This window comes from Oenanthe melanoleuca, chromosome 20, assembly GCF_029582105.1.
Source record: "Oenanthe melanoleuca isolate GR-GAL-2019-014 chromosome 20, OMel1.0, whole genome shotgun sequence".
NCBI classification, from domain to species: domain Eukaryota; kingdom Metazoa; phylum Chordata; class Aves; order Passeriformes; family Muscicapidae; genus Oenanthe; species Oenanthe melanoleuca.
Window position 1 is genome coordinate 13,803,216 of NC_079353.1, and position 19,006 is coordinate 13,822,221.

Sequence of the window (19,006 nt, forward strand, 5' to 3'; positions counted from 1 at the left end):
CAATGTCACAGCAACAGTGCAGAAGCACATGGATATGTATGTACCTCAGTCATGTAACTGTATACAGACAATACAGGCCAAATTCACAGTGTGCTTTTTGGGCAATTGGCAAGGGCACCCCACTGCTGGGTAATTTTTGTTTCTGTCTTTGTTTTATCCCTTATTAAACTTTAAAAAATCCCAAATCACAGATCTCATTTTTCACAGAGAATGTAAAAGGTTAGAGAGAAACAGATTTCTGAAGGATGGGACCAACATTTTGCTTTCCAAAATGGGTTAATAGGCAGTTAGCAGATATTTTCAAAAAAAGGTAGAGACAATCCTCCTTTCACAAATTAGAGGCAGAAAAAGATTTTCTAAAACAAAGGAAACAGATGAATAGAAATAGACTGTGCACTAAAAATAATCATAAATAATAATAAATCATGCCACATTGCACAGGGCTGCACTCAGTGATCTTCCAGGCAATTTTGCCCAGAACTCTAGTGAAGCATCTGCCCTGGGTTACAAGGGATTGTAACCAAACTATGAATTCTACTCCATGCATTGTTCCTGATGAACTTCAATGGTGGCTCCACTGCAAGAGCTGCAACCCAACAGGTACCAGGCTGCAGCCTGACTCTCAGTTTAAGATCCTTGCATTTACTGTAGTCTTTCTATTAAAACTGTAACTCTGACCTGAGATCTCTCTCAAGCTGTGGTGTGGGGCTCATTTCTCCTTTCAAACCAGCACAAGCATCCCAACTTGGTTCAATTTTACCCAAGTGACATTTAAACACCCATCCCTTGAGGCACAGCCCTTTCTGTAACATGCAGGTTTTACTGCACTGAGGCTGCCAGGCTATGGGATCCTGCTCTGGCACATCCCACTGGGAAGCTGTTCCCTGCCCAGGGCATAGCAGGGAGGTTCAAAGCTTGCCAAGCAGGAAATAGGCATCACACCTTTCACAGCAAGGCTCCATAAAAGAACATGGAAACTCAAAGAAAATTAATTAGAGCAAAAAAATATGAAGAAATTGAATTGATCTTTTTGAATTCACCTCTTGAAATTAACAGGAACTGTGTGGGATGTTTCAAAGCAGCTACACAGGGGAAGAATTTCCTGATAATTTACAAACATCTCAGAAGGTAAGCAGGCAGGTAACTTCCAAGGAGGATTTAATCAAGAATTATAAGCAGGAGAGATAATAATAGCCTCTCCAAGTTTTCTGTGGAGCTGATTTAAGAAGAACAGATACATGTGGAATGGACAGATGGCCTTAGATTAGGAGCTTTGAATTTGCAGACTACTGCAGAATGGACAAATGCAGTTCTGCTTTAAAGCAAAACACCTAAGTTTTTTGTTTTTTTTTGTTCAGCCTGTCTGGAGAATTGTATGTTTGCACAAGTTTCTTTCCAGGGCAGAGGAACAGGAGGTACACTACTATCTCATGGCAATGTTCTGAACAGCCTCTAAGTTACAGGGAACCTAAAAAGTCACTGATTTCAAATATGCATTCTCAGAATCAAGGAAGTCTTCTATTTTTAGAAAAATTCACAAATGACAAGCCAACAATTTACAACTTGGAGTGAATTCTCCCTCTTCGATTAAAAATCCAGAACTGTACCATGAAGCAAAAGTTAACTATCCTAGCAGTTACCTGACAGATTACCTCAAAAAATGTTTTGACTTTGGAAGACAACAACAGCTTCTCATGTATAAAACTAAAGTTTCTCTGCTGGCACCTTCCACTGCATTCACTGAAATGTACATTTACCCTCCACTTCATACCTGAATCATGAAGTCATTTTCTTCTTTCACTTCACAAACACACCGAACCATCTCAAAATCACTTTCTTCAACTTCTTCATCAGGGTTGGTGGTTACATCAACATCCTGACTGCAGTCATCATCACTCCAAGGCAAGCTATCCATAGATGACTCACTCAGGGTGTCATCCTCTGTACAAGAAGTATTTATATAAAATCCTGAGTAATTACAAAAAAGGTCCCTGAAAATCTCATCCAAAGTATGCAGACATGCATTCCTAAAAGAATGAGTTCACAGAGCAATTTAAGGAATAACAGGATTTTAACAGTTTAACATTCAGTGTCTCAAACCAAAGCACCAAGTCCCTTCAGACAAAATATGAACAACAAAACCAGGCTAGCACAATCAAACAGGATTTATGCTAGTTGCTGCAATTTGTACAGAACTGTGACTTAGCACTTCTAGTGGACAGCTCTCAAAATGAGGCAAGAGGGTTCTATGAACCATTCAATCCCATGAAGTGATGTTTCCATGACAGAAATACTGAGTCCCACACAGAATTTAATCCAGCTATTACTATTAATCCAGAAATTACTATTTTCTTTTAGTCTTCTGTTTAGGATGCATTTATAAACTCAAAGGCAGCACACTGCACAATGTATTCCTTCAGAACACATCCACACTACTTAGTTAAAGCATTAGTGCATCCCAGATTGAATAAAACTGCCCAGGAAATTTTTACTGAACAGCCTGCTAAATTTGGAATCTTACCTCAGTAATATTAAAGCAATGTCTGCATCTTTCTTGGGGATAGAATGGGAGGGTCAGAAAAAGAAGATGAGGTATTTTAATTATCTGAAAATAATTTAGTGAGTTAAAGGGGAATGAAATGTAAAAATTTCAGTCTTAAGTAAGATGGTGGGTCTCACTACAGTGGGTGAAACTACTTTCATAATTTAGCTCACAGAATCATAGAATGCAAAAACTGAACCACCAGTCTGTGGCATAAACTAAATCATTTGGAGAAACATCTGCTGTCAAATAAAAAGGGATAAGAAACCAACACAACAGCTTATTTTCATGTTTAAAAGTTCTATTCCACCTCTGACCTAGGATACTCTTTCCTAAAGTACTGTGGAAGTGACAGCTTAGGCACACTACACTTCCATGTTACACCAAAGTTTCACTTTTATTTACACCAGATCTTGGTCATCTAGGCACAAGTTCTAAGGATGCAAAAAACCAACAAAACAGTTCTGAAAAGGATGAAATAAAATAATTTCTTGTATTTTCCATCACTTTCAATATCTATGAACTGATAAAAAGAAGTCTGAGCAACTGATGGCCAAGTGACTAAACTGTATGTCCATGGCTGATGCACTCCAGAAACACAACTGCTCAGACTTGCAAAACGTGCTTCAAGCCATTACCACCATCTGCACTTCAGCAGCTTTTAATGGCTCCTGTCTCACCTCTAAAGGGGAATTTAACTGAAGTTAAATTTTACTTTCATCTAATAACAAAGTTATGCCAAAAAAAAAATCCAAAAAACCAGATGGTTCTCAACACTGTATCTGTAGAAAAATGAATTTAAGGTTCTTGTATATAATCAAGCTCTCATACATTTTCTATTTCCTTCAAATCTATGAGTTTTAAGAACAAGAGAAAAAACAAATGCTTATCTTTTTTTATTGTACTAGTCTGTAAATAGTAACAAGGACTAAGATACTAAGAATTATGAAAGCTGGTACACAGCAGCAGGATTTTTATGGCTTCTGTGTATGAACTCCTATGAAGACACCAATAAACAGCCACTCAAGAGCTTCTCATTATGAAGCTCAGAAGTCATTATTATCATATTCTGTATCTATACAACTACACATCACACACCCAATGGTCTCTCAAACATAACAAGTTTGCAAAGCACCCATTTTTAACTCTGAATGAGCTGTTACTTTGAAGAAACCTTTGGAAATATGAAGAATTTAATAATTAAGTTGGAACAGTTATTTAAAGAGTTAATAAGGCACTGAAAAAAATCCTGCAAAATGAGGTTGATTTCTGAAATAAGGGCAACAGTCTTGAAGTGTATATGAAAGTAAAGTCACAGTAAAAAGCAGCAATATCAAGCTCTGGCAAATGAGCTGAGCCCAATCTTGTCAAGCAGGGGGAAGGAAATACAGCCCTGAGTAAGAAGAGCCAGATTTACACAATAAGAACCAGTTTCCAAGTATGTTAGTGCTGCTCACATATTTACTGGTAATGAAAGACAGAACAGGAAAGCCACAGAGGAGAGTCAGCTCACCATTTGCTTTTGATTTTCCCTTGTGCTGTCCAGAATCAGGGCAGTGCAGCAGGGTACTCGGGTGAGCAGATGATTTATTTGAAGAATTAGATTTTGTAACAATTGATTTTTCTGGTGAAAGCTCTTGTGAGGTATCTGTGTTCTCCCCAGTGCCTGAATACCCTGTAAAATTGTAGTAGATGTCATTAAAAAATCCATGGTCCAAAGCAGCTGGCAGAAGAGACAGCAGGAATGTGTAATTCACTGAGGCAGCTCCCAGCATGCTGGAGCCCTGGGACTGCATGATGCTGCAACATTCACAAGCTTTCCAGAGCAAAGGAAGCACTGTCTGAACCAGACAGTTTTATGCTGCCCAGTGACTGTTTACTGCTGACAGAAGTGAGAAAGGTCTAAGTGACCACCTTTCAAGGCTGAGTGGTGAACAAATGCACAAATGCTTTTGCTTTGCAGGCACTTCCACACAAGCACCAGCAGCTGGAGATCTCCCCCTCACATCCCACTGTGCTACACACATTCCTGGATCCCTCAGACTGCAAAGTGCACAGAAAGCACTTGTCTTCCTAGCCTGTGTATGGAACAGGAGGCACAGGTGGACAAACCCAGCATCTAGAGAAGAAAAATGAACTTTACCAGGCTTAGACCTCTTTTTCTTTTTTTTCTTTTTCTTTGACTTTGATCTTCCATAGTCTTTGGATTTTTTTTCCTTCTTCTTCTCATGTCCTTTAACAGCTGAAATTAGACAAAATTCCAAATCAGTTTAAAAAAAAATATATATCTTTATTCTACTTCATAATTTTCTTAAAAGCCTCCACAGTTTCTTTGGACAATCAAGGCCAGTTTGCTGAAAAAAACAAACAAAAACAAAGGGAAAAAAAAAAAAAACCACAACAAAAACAACCCCCAAACCACGAAAAACAAGAAGAAAACTTTCTTGTAAGAATTCCCCTGCTCTCCCTTGGAATTATCTATTTTAAGTCCAAATCTGACTGTCCCATAACAAAATATGAGTATCATGTGGGAGAAACTAAATGTACAGCAGTGCCCATTTATTATTTACATGCTTCAGAGATCACAAAAAGACTGAAGGATTTGTTACATCCACTTTCTAAACTATTATGGCTGGACATTTCACTAGCATTGTGTAAGAACAAAACACCAACACCCCAAACTTCAATTCAGTTCCCTAATCAAATATTAAATTAATATTGAAAATGGAATAACTGCTTCAGCTGCCTTTAACTACTATTCTTGCAACATCTGTTCTCCATTCTATTTTTGTGGGATTAAAAACACACCATAGTTTTTGAATGACTGACAGCTGCCAATCAAGTCTACCTCAAAGCATGAATCCAGAGCATGCAGCACTCAGTATAGCCCTGCAGCAAGGTCATATTCACAAATCCCTGCTTTCCAGTGCTTGGTTACATCCTGTCTTTCAGATTTAGGTGTCAGCAATAGAATTTTTAGATACTTACACATTTCCTTAAGCAAATTATCCTGACTCAGATGTAATCAACACCTACTGTGGAAGGATCCCTTGTGTCTCAAAAGGGCTCTGCTCTCAGAGTGCCTGGCTGATTGAGCCACTCACACCTCTGTCAGTGCTGGATGACAGATCTGAATAAGCACTTGAAGAAATCTCCACCTGCACAAACCATCTGAGAACCCTAGGCTGTCTGTAACCATTTCTGAATCAAACCAGCAATGCCAGCATATTATGCCAACAGAAAACTCCCCAATTCATCAGCTGCACAAACAGTTCACTGAGAAACTGCAAACTGAGTTGGATTTAATCATCTCTGTAAGCATGTAGCAGGCATGCTCAAAGTCTGTCCTCTAGCTCTGCACCTCCTCTGCCCTCCCAAAGATTTCCTCCTGCTCTGACACTTCTGTGCCCCCTTAGCAGAGGGCAGAGCTCTCATGAGGTCAGCACAGGCTCCTCAGTGGGCTCACCCACATGGCCACACCAGCCACCTGGCCTTCAAAGGCAGCAGGAGGGGCAGCACAAAGTCACCTTCTTCCACCTCTCCACGGGTGCTGAGAGGGGTTCAAAACCCCTCCAATTAACAGGAAAAAAAATGTTCATATTTAAGTGTCAAACTCAGGGCTTCCAACTTCCTTCTTACTTTCCTCTGTTCTCATCTCCTGTTCTTCCAATGGTCAGGATTTTCTTGGTACCATTCCCTTCTCTCTGCTCACAGGGATGCAAAGAAGTTCTACCATTTTATTCTTCCAGAAGGGCAAAGAGAATAACTGAGCTCAACAGAGGCTTGGAAATTTTGCTTCTATTCATTTGAAAACTGAAATTCACATGATCAGATTGCTGGATATGTTTGAAGATATCCAAAGCACAAGGAGAGCTTCCTCAACCACTATCAATATATCAAGCTAAATATGAAAGAAATCATTACTTTATCCACTTTGTCCCCTTAAGCTTCCCCAGATGTCTTAAAATCAGAAAAAAATCCAAGTATTTGCAAATTCCTGTGTGCAGCTATCTTCTGAAATGCACTACACACAGTTAATGCATGTTTCCCTGAAAAAAAAACAACTTCAAAGAACAAGTATTCAAACATTATACCAGCAACTTCAAAAAAACCAGGTATGAACAATCTTGTTGTCTAAAGCTGTTTCTTACAAGTGCTCTGAACTGTAATGAATTTTCATTGAAATAAGACCAGACACAGACTTGTCTAGGTTAGGAACATCCTCACAGATTCACATGATCAAAGATAAACTGAGAAACATAATAAAATTTAAGCACAGATTAACTACATTTTTAAATGGTCTGGAGCTGTTTTTGAAAAAACAAAGGATTTCAACCTCCCTGAATGGCAGAGACTCCAAAGAACTGGGATGAGTGCTCACCATGACATCACCACTGTGACAGTTCATTATAATCTCTAAATGCCACACTCACACAGAGGACAGTTCCCACTGAGTGAGAACAGTGAGGAGACACTGATGGATCTCATTCAGACCTTCCCACAAGGAAGGGCAGTGAGGGATGCCCAAGGACAAACAAGATGCTGAGCACTGTCTGCTATGATCAACAGAACAGAGACAGGCAGCTAAGGAGGTGACAGACTATCTGTCATAGATATAACAGTCTGACCTCAGATTTTATTTGTGTTTTTCTCATCTGTGACTCAAGTTCTTACCAACATCTGAAGGAAAGTGGTGATGTAGTAATCTAGGAGTATGCTGGAAATTATTTATATATTATTTATATACATACAAAATACTAAAATAAATGTATTGTTTCTATGAGCATGTGTGTTTGTGTATACACACATTGCCCATCCCATTTGGCTGTTACCCACCAACACTACAGAAAATTTCAGTACAAACAAAGTTTATATGATACCACTGAATAGTTAAAGTTGTGAAGTTCTTCAGAGATGTCTAGTAATAATTGCTGACTACCAGATTGGTCAAAATGCTATTGAAAAAAAAACAAATCCAACAAAACATACTACCCTAGGTCACTGTGCCTCATGCCCATCCCAGTCCTCCTCTTTTAACTTTAGGTATCTCAGTAAGTACAACATTACTTCAAATATTTAATGATTTGGACAGCCAGGACTTTAACAGAATTAAGACCTACAACCTTTTCAGGACCTTTAATATTTTAGTACTTTTTACATCTTATAAATACTACCAAGTGACTGGGAAGAACAGACCCCAGTGTAGGCAGCATGAAAACTTACAAAATGGCTCTGAAAAACCACTGCTGACACTTTATGGCGTGTATTGACAGGAATCACTCCTGCTAAGTGAAGCACACAAAACAGGACCAGTTCCTCAGTGTGCCCCCCCAGGAGCTGGTGCTAAGTGAAGCACATGAAACATGAGCAGTTCCTCAGTGTGCCCCCCCAGGAGCTGGTGCTAAGTGAAGCACACAAAACAGGACCAGTTCCTCAGTGTGCCCCCCCAGGAGCTGGTGCTAAGTGAAGCACACAAAACAGGACCAGTTCCTCAGTGTGCCCCCCAGGAGCTGGTGCTAAGTGAAGCACACAAAACAGGACCAGTTCCTCAGTGTGCCCCCCAGGAGCTGGTGCTAAGTGAAGCACACAAAACAGGACCAGTTCCTCAGTGTGCCCCCCAGGAGCTGGTGCTAAGTGAAGCACACAAAACAGGACCAGTTCCTCAGTGTGTGTCCCTCCCAGGAGCTGGTGCTAAGTGAAGCACACAAAACAGGACCAGTTCCTCAGTGTGTGTCCCTCCCAGGAGCTGGTGCTAAGTGAAGCACACAAAACAGGACCAGTTCCTCAGTGTGTGCCCCCAGGAGCTGGGCTGCACCCCAGTTAACAGAAGCCATACCATGCTGGGCTCTCTCCCGAGGTCTCCGCAGCGCTCGTGCCAGGTGCTTCCTGCCTTGGGCTCTAACAGAATGGCGGTGACTGTTTAACACACTCACAGGAGCTGAAGTTCTTCTCCTTTCTACTTTTTCATCTCTATATGGGGTACTCCTGAGGGCTATGTGTGGAGGAGCATCTACAAAGAGAACAAAGACCAAGTCCAAGTCAGTCTACTTCAGCAGCAGCTCTGGCAGTCCACGTGCAATTTTTCTGATCAGACATTGCTCAACTCAGTCCTAGCCCTGACAAAAAGGCTAAAACCTCCAGTGCTTTCGTTGGATTTGTTGAGGGGCTTTTCTTTAAAAAAGAAACAGGGGATGTCCATGCATTCCCCAAAGCTCTCTACTTCCAGAAAAACCTGTGACCTCGAGAGAAGATGAGGAGAGAAACAGTTCTGTTGGCAGAGATGTGGGCTGGGTAATTTTATTAGTGTCTCCAAGAGAAAAGCTGCCCAGTTGGTTTAATTAGAGGAACCACAGCCAGCTCTCCAAAGTGAGCTTTGTAACACACACAGAACAGTTTTTAAATATATACACTGCAACAATGGTGTTTCGATCAAGAGTGAGATGCAAGAATTTAGGATCACTACCTAAAGTTAATAAAAATTGTAGGATGCAGACATGGCTTCACCTGAGATTCCATTTTTTATTTAACTTAAGTCAACATTTCATCCTCCTAAATGCAAGTAAAAGTCCTACTGAAAGACCCCTGGAAAGACAGACAGAAGAAGAGCAGTGAAGGTGTAAAAGCTAAAGCTGCATGGCAGGTAGGGCAGCAGACTAAACAAGACCAGTACATTGTTATTTTGGAGTATTACATCAAGTATCTTGGTCAACAGACCCAGTAGCTAAGGTGACAGATTGCTAACATTTATCAAAAAATGTCCAGTTCTATCATCATACCAATCTCAAAAGTTCAGTGTAAGAAAGGCAACTTCCTTCTAGCCTGAAGATGAACATTCCACACTTAGAACCTTCAATAAAACAATTGTGAGCAGAACCTGAGAGTGACTGAAAAGAGAAGGGAAGGAGTCCCAGAGAGCACACCTAGGAGAAGAAACTGGATCAAGCACCCCAAGCTGATCAACATTTCAAGTGGAAGAAATAACAAGGCACATTAAGACTTGTCACTGTAGAGCTTTCAGAATCATGTGGATCTCTTCAGACAAAATAAAGGTCAAGATGCAAAAATCTGATGACATTTTCCCTGGTCCTGTCTCTCTAGGAAGTTAGAAATTAAAGGAAAAAAAAAAATCCAAACGAAAAAGAAAAGCCACTTGCAACTATTTCCACAACCAAACTTATCTCCTAGTCATCTGCCCCAGTGCTCTACAGCAGCCACAAAAGACAGAAATGAAAGTAACCCAGTTACCATGCAAGGCTCTCTAAAAGATGCCTTTTGTCCAGACAGGCAACTCCCTGCTGCCTTTCACTAGGTGTGTATTTCCCTCAAAGGACAAGTACTGAACCAGAAGATTCTCCTTGATAAATCACCACAGATACATGGACATGTATATGTATGCCCTTCCATTTGCAACATGAGTTCTCTTGAAAGAATAAGCAGGAAGAGGTTTCATGGTTATTTTTTTGTTTGGTTGGGTTTTTTGGTGCTGTCTTTACTTATTTGTTTTAAGGTCAGGTCTATTTTGAGTCCTCTGAGGACTTCCATGACTAGAGGTCAAGATAGCCTCAGTTCTAATGACAAAAAGAGAAGAAAACTTTTCCCCAAGGTACACAGTAGCTGAGAAATAATATTCAGGTACTACATAACCTCTTTGGGAACACCAGTACCCTAACAAACTTTACTAATGCAAATGGTGTATTTCAGTACAGAGTGAAAAGTCACATAAACAACCTTTTCTGCAGCTTTCCTGTCTTTCCAATAACTTTCCAAAATAATATCACAACACCATGTCAGTGAAACTCAAAATTACAATACAAAAATCCATACAAACCTGACAGCCTTCATAAGTTCATAACTTTAAAGTCACCAAAGCCACCCCAATCCCACCAGCCTGCACTCTGCAATAGCATAAGGCCTCTGAGCTTCCTTCCTGGGAGCTGACATATTTGCACACAAGCTCTTGGTGGAACAAAATTGTATTTTGTGTCCACTGGGTTTCTGTACTTTGTGAGCCAAAGTTACCATGAACAGCTATGAGATCACTTGTTGAGATCTTCCAGTGGTATTTTCAAAAACTGAAAGACCATGTTTCATCTTGACTTACAGCCACCCCCCAGAAATCAAATGCAGTATTGCCATAAGGCAAATACAACTGGCAATTCTGCAAACACAGACTGTTTATGTAGATCTTCCCCACTGCAAGGAAAAAATCCACATTTGTAGATCACTATGCACATCCCACTGCCTAGCAGAGGCATCAGTCAGCCAGAATCAAGAGGAAATAGGAAAGATTCTAAAGGATTAACCTGACAACCACTACACAAGAGGCCAGAGGTTCACCTGTGAACAGCTGTTAAGGACAACCACTTGCCTGAGATGTTTTAATATGACAAGTTTGCCAGCTCCACCCATACACAGTTCAGCTCTCCTCAGTAACACAAGGAAGGACCAAATACCCATTTTGTTTACATCATTCATGTAAAGAACTCATGCATGGAGCTATTTATACAGTAACAGGACATACAGTAATTAACTTTGGTAGGCAGAATTTTCTAAAAATGAGGTTATGTAAAAAAATTAAAACTACTGACAAAACGTCTTTTTTTCCCCCTCTTTAAGAGCTTTATATGGACTCCACAAGAGGGACAGATTTTTTTACAGTATCCAAACTACAAATTGTATGCCTGCTCCTTTATTTTCTTCCTCATGGCAAGGAACACAGGAGAGCCCAGAGTGGCAGCAGCTTAGCAGACTGAGACTACTGCTCTACATCCAGACCTCAAACCAAAGCCTAATACTAGTACAGAGTTTCTGAAGTCTCAAACTGAGTTCAGCTTCTATTATGACCAAAACACCTGAACCATGTCTTAGGAGTCAATGGGTATGAACTCAGTACCACTGTGCAGACAGCAGGACTCAGGGTTATCAGGAGCATTAACTGCACACCAATCACCTCAGTGGCACCTCTGTGCTACTCCTGTTTGCTCACGAGGTTTGTGTCTCCTGACAGATCCTCAGCACCCAGCAAGTGCAGAGCTTTGCCAGGGGATGATGTGGGGGCACATCAGCTCTGCAAGCACTCAAGTTTTCACTTTCAGACTACAGGAAATATGTTCAGCAAAAAGGCACAAACTACATGTTAGCAAATCTCCAAATGAACAGATTTCACTAAAAAGATGAAAGCCACCAATCCAGAAAAACTCCAAGTCAAGATGTCAAAATTGAGACTTGCAGGTACAAAGAAAGAAATGAAGCTATTCTATACCCCATGCCCTTGGAGTGGTCTAAGTCAGGAAAAAACAATTTTTATAGGTCAGGAAACAATCTTTATTATTAAGAATAACCTTTTGCAGGCACTTGATACAAAATAACATGGACAGACAGATGTATCTGAAAGAGAAAATTGGTATCTTCAGAGAAAATTGTTTATAGTCTCTGCAGGACACAAGTCACAGTATGGGATGATGTACTTCAACAATAAACTAAGGGGTTTTGCAGCAAAAGAGAAGGGAGCACAAAGAAAAAAGCCTGTCTTAAGGTTAAGGCATTTGGGTACACAATCCAGTTGTACTTCATTATTACAGTAACCAGTAAGTAATTAACTGATAAATCTTCACAGCTACTGTACCATTTTATTTCCAAATTATAATTCTGATAGAGCATCTCTATTTGAACTAGCACAAAAATCTAAGGAACTGTCATCTAAGACCAACACTGAAGCCATGTGGAGAACAGAGCCAAAAAGCCTCTAGAAGAGGCATTATGCACTCACATCCACTTGTGCCATCTCCATTCTGCTGACAGAGGCTGCAGGTGGCTCTGCAGTGCAGCTGCTGAGCTGTAATGCAGCTGAGAGCAGAGGGCAGGTAAACCTGCATCTCCTGGAGCCCAGCAGGACACACCCACTGCCTTCATCAAAGGACAACTCTTTGCTGAGGCCCAAAGGAGCAGCAACTGAGGGAGGTAAGTATTGTAACATGCACTTAGGGGAGGTCTGCTTCATCATGGTCTCATACTGCTTCCTGATAAATTTAAGAAAGGTCTTTCCTGAACACACCCAGTAGCTGTGAAGTCGCAGTCATTCTGTAAGGCATATGTAAAACACAGGCTGCAGGCAATGGCAGCTCCTTCCTCTCTGTCAGAGCAACTACAGAATTCACAGATCTGTCAAGTGTGCCACTGCAAGGGCAAGATTCTCCTTTGGAAAAAGGAGACTGTTCAAAAGTTCAGATCAGTCCCACATTAACCTTTCCAGCTCACTCAATCCTTGATCTCATGTCAAGGAGCACAATTTATCAGAAACTGTAATTTCAGACTCTCCAGTTCAAGGCAAAGCAACTATATTTAAATTTTTCTTTCCCAAATCCTACAACTGAAGACCACTTACATCCATCTTCTTTTCTACATGTTAAAATTTTAATTTTAAGCAATGCAAAGAAAAGGTTTTCCTACTGCTCTAAATATTGCATATTATCCTACAACTTTAGAAGCAATAGGTATTTCCACTTTAAATCCAGCACCAGACAACCCCCACCATTTATTTTATGTGTAGCAGAAAGAGTAAGGAGTCCCAAAAGTCTAAAATAAAACTTGTGAGATAAGTGTGACAAAGCTTCTAAAGCAAGAGCATCTTCAAGTTTATGGAATAACAAAAATCATGATTGCTGAAAGATTTATCTGTTAGAAATTACCTCCATTTCTTAAGCACTAAAATCTACCTAATACAGTGAAGCACAAGAAAAGAACATCTGTACCAAAAGGTAAAATTATTTAAATATATTCTTTTCAAACAGGAGAATTTTTGCTCACAAAAGGATTGTAAAGATGAAAAGAATACCCACCACATACCAGACTAAATTATGGATTCAAAAGCTTTCACTCTAAGCAGTACCTCCTGAAAAGCCTTTGGAAAAGGTGCTGTAAATGTTCAGTAGACATGAGCCTGGCCTAGAAGGCTGGATTTCTCTATATGCCATTAGGACACAAGAACAGAACTTCAAATACTACAGAAAGAGCTCACTAACCTCATTAACTCTGCTTTCAATAGTCTAGCACCACCAAACAAAAACCAGGGAAATGAAGAACACACTGAGTTAGAAAGCAACAGCACTTAGTATCAGACAAATAACTAACATATAATGAAACTGCTTTTCTTCATCAAGAAAAAATGTACTATAGCTCCACAGCAGCAGGCTTCAACTGTGAAGGTGACTTAGGAACTTTCCAGCCCCCCTTCCACCTTTAGGCAGTGTTCTGCAGCTGTGAGCACACCCCAGGTACTCTGCAGAGAGCCACTAGGAAGCACCTCATGGAAATGATTCAGGTGCGAAGTATCCATCCACAAATGGGAATTAGAGGGATAAAATAAGCAAATACAGTTACATCTCAGCTCAACAAGGAATTACCTACCAGTGATGGTGATGCATCTGACTGCATGAACTTGGAGGAAAGGATAAGTGGAGGGGTCAAGATCTTGAGCCACTAGCATTCAAGACAATCACAATAAAACAACTTCTCAAATCAAAGTAATTACTCAGTTTTAAAGAGGCAAATAGAAGTCTGGTTACTGAAAAGCCCAAGACATGCACAAAGCCTGTTCTGATCACTCTGCAGCTGTCAGCAGCCAGTCTTCACACCCTGCTTATCTCAGGTATGCTCCCCCAGGCAACACTGGGTTCAGTTAAGCTGCATGCAGAGTACAATGCATACAAATCCTTACAGCCTAATGCACTTAACTCTTTCCCTACCCAATCCAAGCTCATGGCTCTGTATTATTTAAAGATACAGGAGTATCTGGGGTTCACATGTAGTAACAGTATGTAAAGTCACACTCATCCTGTTAAGAACAAGCAGTAGCACCTCAAATGAAAAGCCATTTTCTGGACTCTTTAAGAAAAGCAGCTGTGAAGCAAAGTAAGGCAGGATCTATCCTGCTGTAGTGAGCTGAAGACCTGTGAGCAACTTGCAAGACCTTGGAATTCTTAAAGTATTAATGAAAGATCAACTGCAAAGACAAAAGGCATCATGGAATTCAGCAAGGAGAAAGATGGATTTTATAAAAAAGCTCAGTGAAAAGACAGAAGACATGACTAGTTTTACAGACTTGCAGTACACAGAGACATCAGTCCACAAGAGCCAAGTCTGGACAGGTTATCAACAACCACTGCAGTTCACACTAGACCTAGACTGCCACTCTGGTGTCATGCCAGGCAGAGAGTGCTTCAGAGAATGAGGGTGAAACAGAAGTGAATGTGATTTTGCAGACTGCAAAGCAGTTAAAACTCACGGTTTTTTTTGGCTAACCACTAAGCTTTTATTCCTTTCTACTGATTATCTGTTGTGTGAAAATCTTCAAGCACAGCTGAAACAACTGCACTTGTTAAATACTAAATTTTTCATCCCACAGAACAGTAAATACTTCAGAAACTGGTACTGGATTTCCAGCCAGGTATGTGCTTGAAGGTAGTAAAGTACAGGTAAGTAAAGTCAAAACCTAAAGACAAGGAAGAAATAGGAGAGAACTGGAGGTACCCAAACTGTTCTCTAATACAGAAAAGGACAGAAGTCTCCAATCAATACTATTTGTAAGCCAGAGAAAAAAAAAATGAAGTAAAAGTCAGAGAACTGTGGTTTTTAAAAGGGAACAAGTGAGCTGCTACAGAGAAATCAGAGAAGCTGCATAGGAGTATCTTTACCAGAACATGATCTGGAATTCCAGAAGAAGGAACATCCTCATACCTTTCTACAACATGATGTACATACATATTATGCTTCTTCTCCACAAAGAAACATGCTAAGACACAGCCCTAAAAGAAACTCCTTCAGCCCAAAAGAAAACTGATTTCTGGTGTTTTCTGCCTGTCCTGCCTGCTGCTGTTTAAAAAAAGAAAGATCAGCACCATACTTACACAGTGAACCAGCTGTGCTCCGTCCTCTTTTTGACCTTTCTTGATTAGCTTTTTCAGAAGCCAAAGAAGCTCTGGTTTGAATATTTCTTTTTACAGGGCTCTGCTGTGATTCTGCAGCCTTCTCCACTCCATGAAAGTATTTCATGTGATAATGCAATAGCTTGGCTTTGCGGAAGGATTTGGAACAGTCCAAGAACTTGCATCTAAACTTGTGATCTTGGTCAACAGCTGCAGCTTTTTTTGATGCAAGAAAATCTGCTCTCCTACAAGGTTTTGTTACTGTAAGAACAAAACAGATAAATTGCCCCATGCATATGCTATATTTACCAAAAGGTTTCCTAAACTTAAACAGCAAAAAGAAATTAAGTAATTATGCATTCACACACATTAGCTATGAAATGCTAAAAATAAAATGTTAATGCCTTATTTGCCTTTAAGAACAGTAGCTTTAAAGGGAGAGCTCTACCCTACACTGCTCATAAAACCTGTTTTTATAAGTTACAGTATTTTGCTTCCTTGAGCCCAACACCTGATATCACTGTATAGTGTTCCTGAAGATAAAAGACTGAATCACACAGAAATTACATCCCTAAGTCCAAACTCTAAAGATTATTTGTTCACAACTATTCACACCTTTGGTGCAACAAGAAAAGAGTTCTGCTTCTGTGCTTACAGTTACTTTACCACCTGCCTTCTGGGTGCACAGTCCCACCACCAAAGCCCTGTTACTACTGAACACAAGAGAAGCACTTCAGAACATTCAGCACTTCAGAAGTACTTCAGAACATTTTTGAAGTAAAATTGAAATTTATTTCAATTTTTAAGCAGCAATGAGAACCAGAATTGCTTGTATCTGTTACAAAATGTTCCCTATGAGTTATTAGTGACTTAATTTCTCAAAAAAGCAAGGAAAGATTCTAATGTAAGAACAATTTAAGGCATCTATTCCACAGAGCAGTGCTGTGCAACCCAGGGCAGTACCTATCATGAATTTCATAAAACTTTTAGTTCATGTTCTTGCTAAGAAACATTCAAAAGGAACATTTTGAATTAAATCAGATTTCTGTCTCTAGTATCTGTACTCAGTACAACACATGAGAATTAAAAATGAGGAAAAAGATCTAAACAGATCTAGGCAATTATCCATCACTAATGCACATACAGCATTGAAAAGTCCTTCTCTGGCTAGAAGACAATGGAAGGGGGGTATTTAAAAAAAAACCCAACAGCTTCCAAATACAATTTCCAATTTGCTTTGCCAGTACTGAAGTGTTATTTCCATATTTATTTTCAGGATTAAGAAACAAGTGTTTAACTGTAAGACCCAAACCTAGCAACAGTGACTAAAACTGAAGGGATGCAGCACATGAACAAAAATTCAGATACTGTATTAGAAGTAGCTGTAAACAATGGACAAAAGTAGCCAGAAATATTATGAACAGGAGTAAGATTTTCTGTAAGTGCAGTAAGGCTTTGAACAGAAGGAAAGGCAGTGTCAACACAATCCTGGAGGAAAAACATGTACAGCTTGTTTGCCAGTTTTTAGCATGCAGTAACAGAAATGGTGTTTCTGAGCAGCAGACAGGTTGTCACAGTGCAGAGAACATCCCAGACAGCTCTGAGGCCCAGCCAGCCCTTAGTACCATGTACAAACAAACTTTAACATGGAGAAAACACAACTAATTGCACCCTGCTGCATAGGGGAAAATTAAGCCATATTCAACACCAAGTTGAAAAGAATATGGAGTGAAGCTGGAGAAGGAAACAGCACAAAGACACTAGCTTTGGATGTTCCACAGTGGTAATGACGAGGAGACAGACACTGTGGCATAGCCACGTTAAGAACATGCTGACAGGAACATCAGTAAGACTGCAGCAAAGCCAGACTCACACTTGCAGAATGACAAAGTTTATCAATACCAACACCAAAATATACTGCAGACCATCAAAAGCTGCATTCAGGAAGTAAAAAAGTATTTCAGGAAGGCTCAGTGCAATGGCCTGTGGGTTTAGTGAGAGCAAACACAGAAAGGTTCTCTTGACTATAAAGGCAAAAAACCCAGCATTTGGGACTACAGATGCTGAGAACTTATTACTATTCAATAACCACCATGAAGCTGGAAAACAACTGCAGCAAAGGGAATAATGCCATCCAAAGACTTCAAAAAACATTACAAAGATGGCAAAGGAAACTATTCCACCATCATACAACTGTCAGGACACTTCCCCTCCACTGAGCTGGACAGAGTCTGGAGAAGATACAGGGAATGGCTTCTAACTGATCTGCTACAAGCTAGAAAAGGAAAAGATTGCATTAGCTGGAGTTAGAAATAGGGGTAACAAAGACACTGGACAAAGGGAAAGGAAGCAGACAAAAAACTTACTGCAATGTGCAAAAAGAATGTATTCAGAGTAATAAAAATACAGACATCCCACAAAATTTAAAACAAAGCTTTAATCGTTCCCATCACTACATTTTCCTACTTTACAATAGCACAATAGAAGTCCCTGTCACCCAGGCACAGCAGGAAACTGCCAACCAACTCTGCCACCCAGGGGAGCCTCTGGAGAGCTCCATGTGCTCTGAAAATGACATCCTACATCAACACCCACCATCCTTCCACACACAATTTTGTTCACAACATGTGGCACTAAAATGCTTTCTAGAGAAACAGGTTTGGTGTATTGTCTTCAGATTTTCAGGCACTTGCCTTTACAAAGGAGTTTGGTGGGTATTTTCTGTGAGTACAAAGTGAATGGTAAATTGACACTTGCTATTTCTCCCATAATTATAATGAGAATTCAAACTCCTCATCTGCTTTTCAGTCAGCCATTACAACTCATGGTCAAACATCAGTGTGTCCTTTAAGTTTCCCTACAGAGAAAACCATTCCTTCAGAGCTCCAGTCAGCAGCCCTTCCCACTTCTCACTGGGCTGAATTACCCAAGCTATGACCATGTTCAGCACTTAAGTTCACTGCAAAATGCACACTGTGAAGCTTCCACCAGAGGTGTTTTTACCCCACTGCCAATTCTCTTATTGTCATGGCTCCTGCAGGAACAGGAATGTTTGGCAGCAGCATGGTACCTTGACTGAATGTCTGCCATCCTGTGGCATCTCCTGCAACACCCAGGTAAACAATCCAGGAACCAGGAGTGCACAGAACTCTTTTCATTTTCCCCCACTTAAAGCTGGCCTTACTGCAGTTTTGAGCTATCAGACCTCCACTGCTTGCTAAAATGAGGAGACCTTCACTCTTATTTCCTGGTCTCCAAAGAAATATTAAGTGGAGATCAAATGATTTCTTCACTTGCTGTTAAATTAAACACACTGAAACTCTCTAAAACTCATGTTCTTTGGTGCATTATCTTCATGATGGGTCATGGTAATAAACATGTTTGACAGTTTTTACACTATACTTTGGACCACTCAACATAACTGGGTCAATGTGCTCCCTAATTAGTTATTTCATTCAACTTGTGCTGTTTTTCCTGAGCTCACAAGTCTGTCATTATTTCAGCTCTCAAACTACATTTCTTCCTTTATTTTCAAAAACTC

At 40.2% G+C, this 19,006-nt stretch overlaps 1 protein-coding gene across 6 annotated transcripts in view; it reads right to left on the minus strand.

Moving 5' to 3' along the window:
* Positions 1–19,006, minus strand: part of PHF20 (PHD finger protein 20) — a 59,633-nt gene that overhangs the window by 13,516 nt on the left and 27,111 nt on the right. For 3 of the 6 annotated variants that reach the window (XM_056507609.1, XM_056507610.1, XM_056507608.1), the window contains 5 exons: positions 15,448–15,726; positions 8,379–8,552; positions 4,686–4,784; positions 4,056–4,217; positions 1,772–1,968 (listed from right to left, as the gene is read on the minus strand). In XM_056507609.1, coding sequence (XP_056363584.1) covers positions 1,772–1,968; positions 4,056–4,217; positions 4,686–4,784; positions 8,379–8,552; positions 15,448–15,726 — 911 coding nt within the window. The remainder of the gene's footprint in view (positions 1–1,771; positions 1,969–4,055; positions 4,218–4,685; positions 4,785–8,378; positions 8,553–15,447; positions 15,727–19,006) is intronic. The other 3 variants (XM_056507613.1, XM_056507612.1, XM_056507614.1) reach the window with 2 other exon arrangements.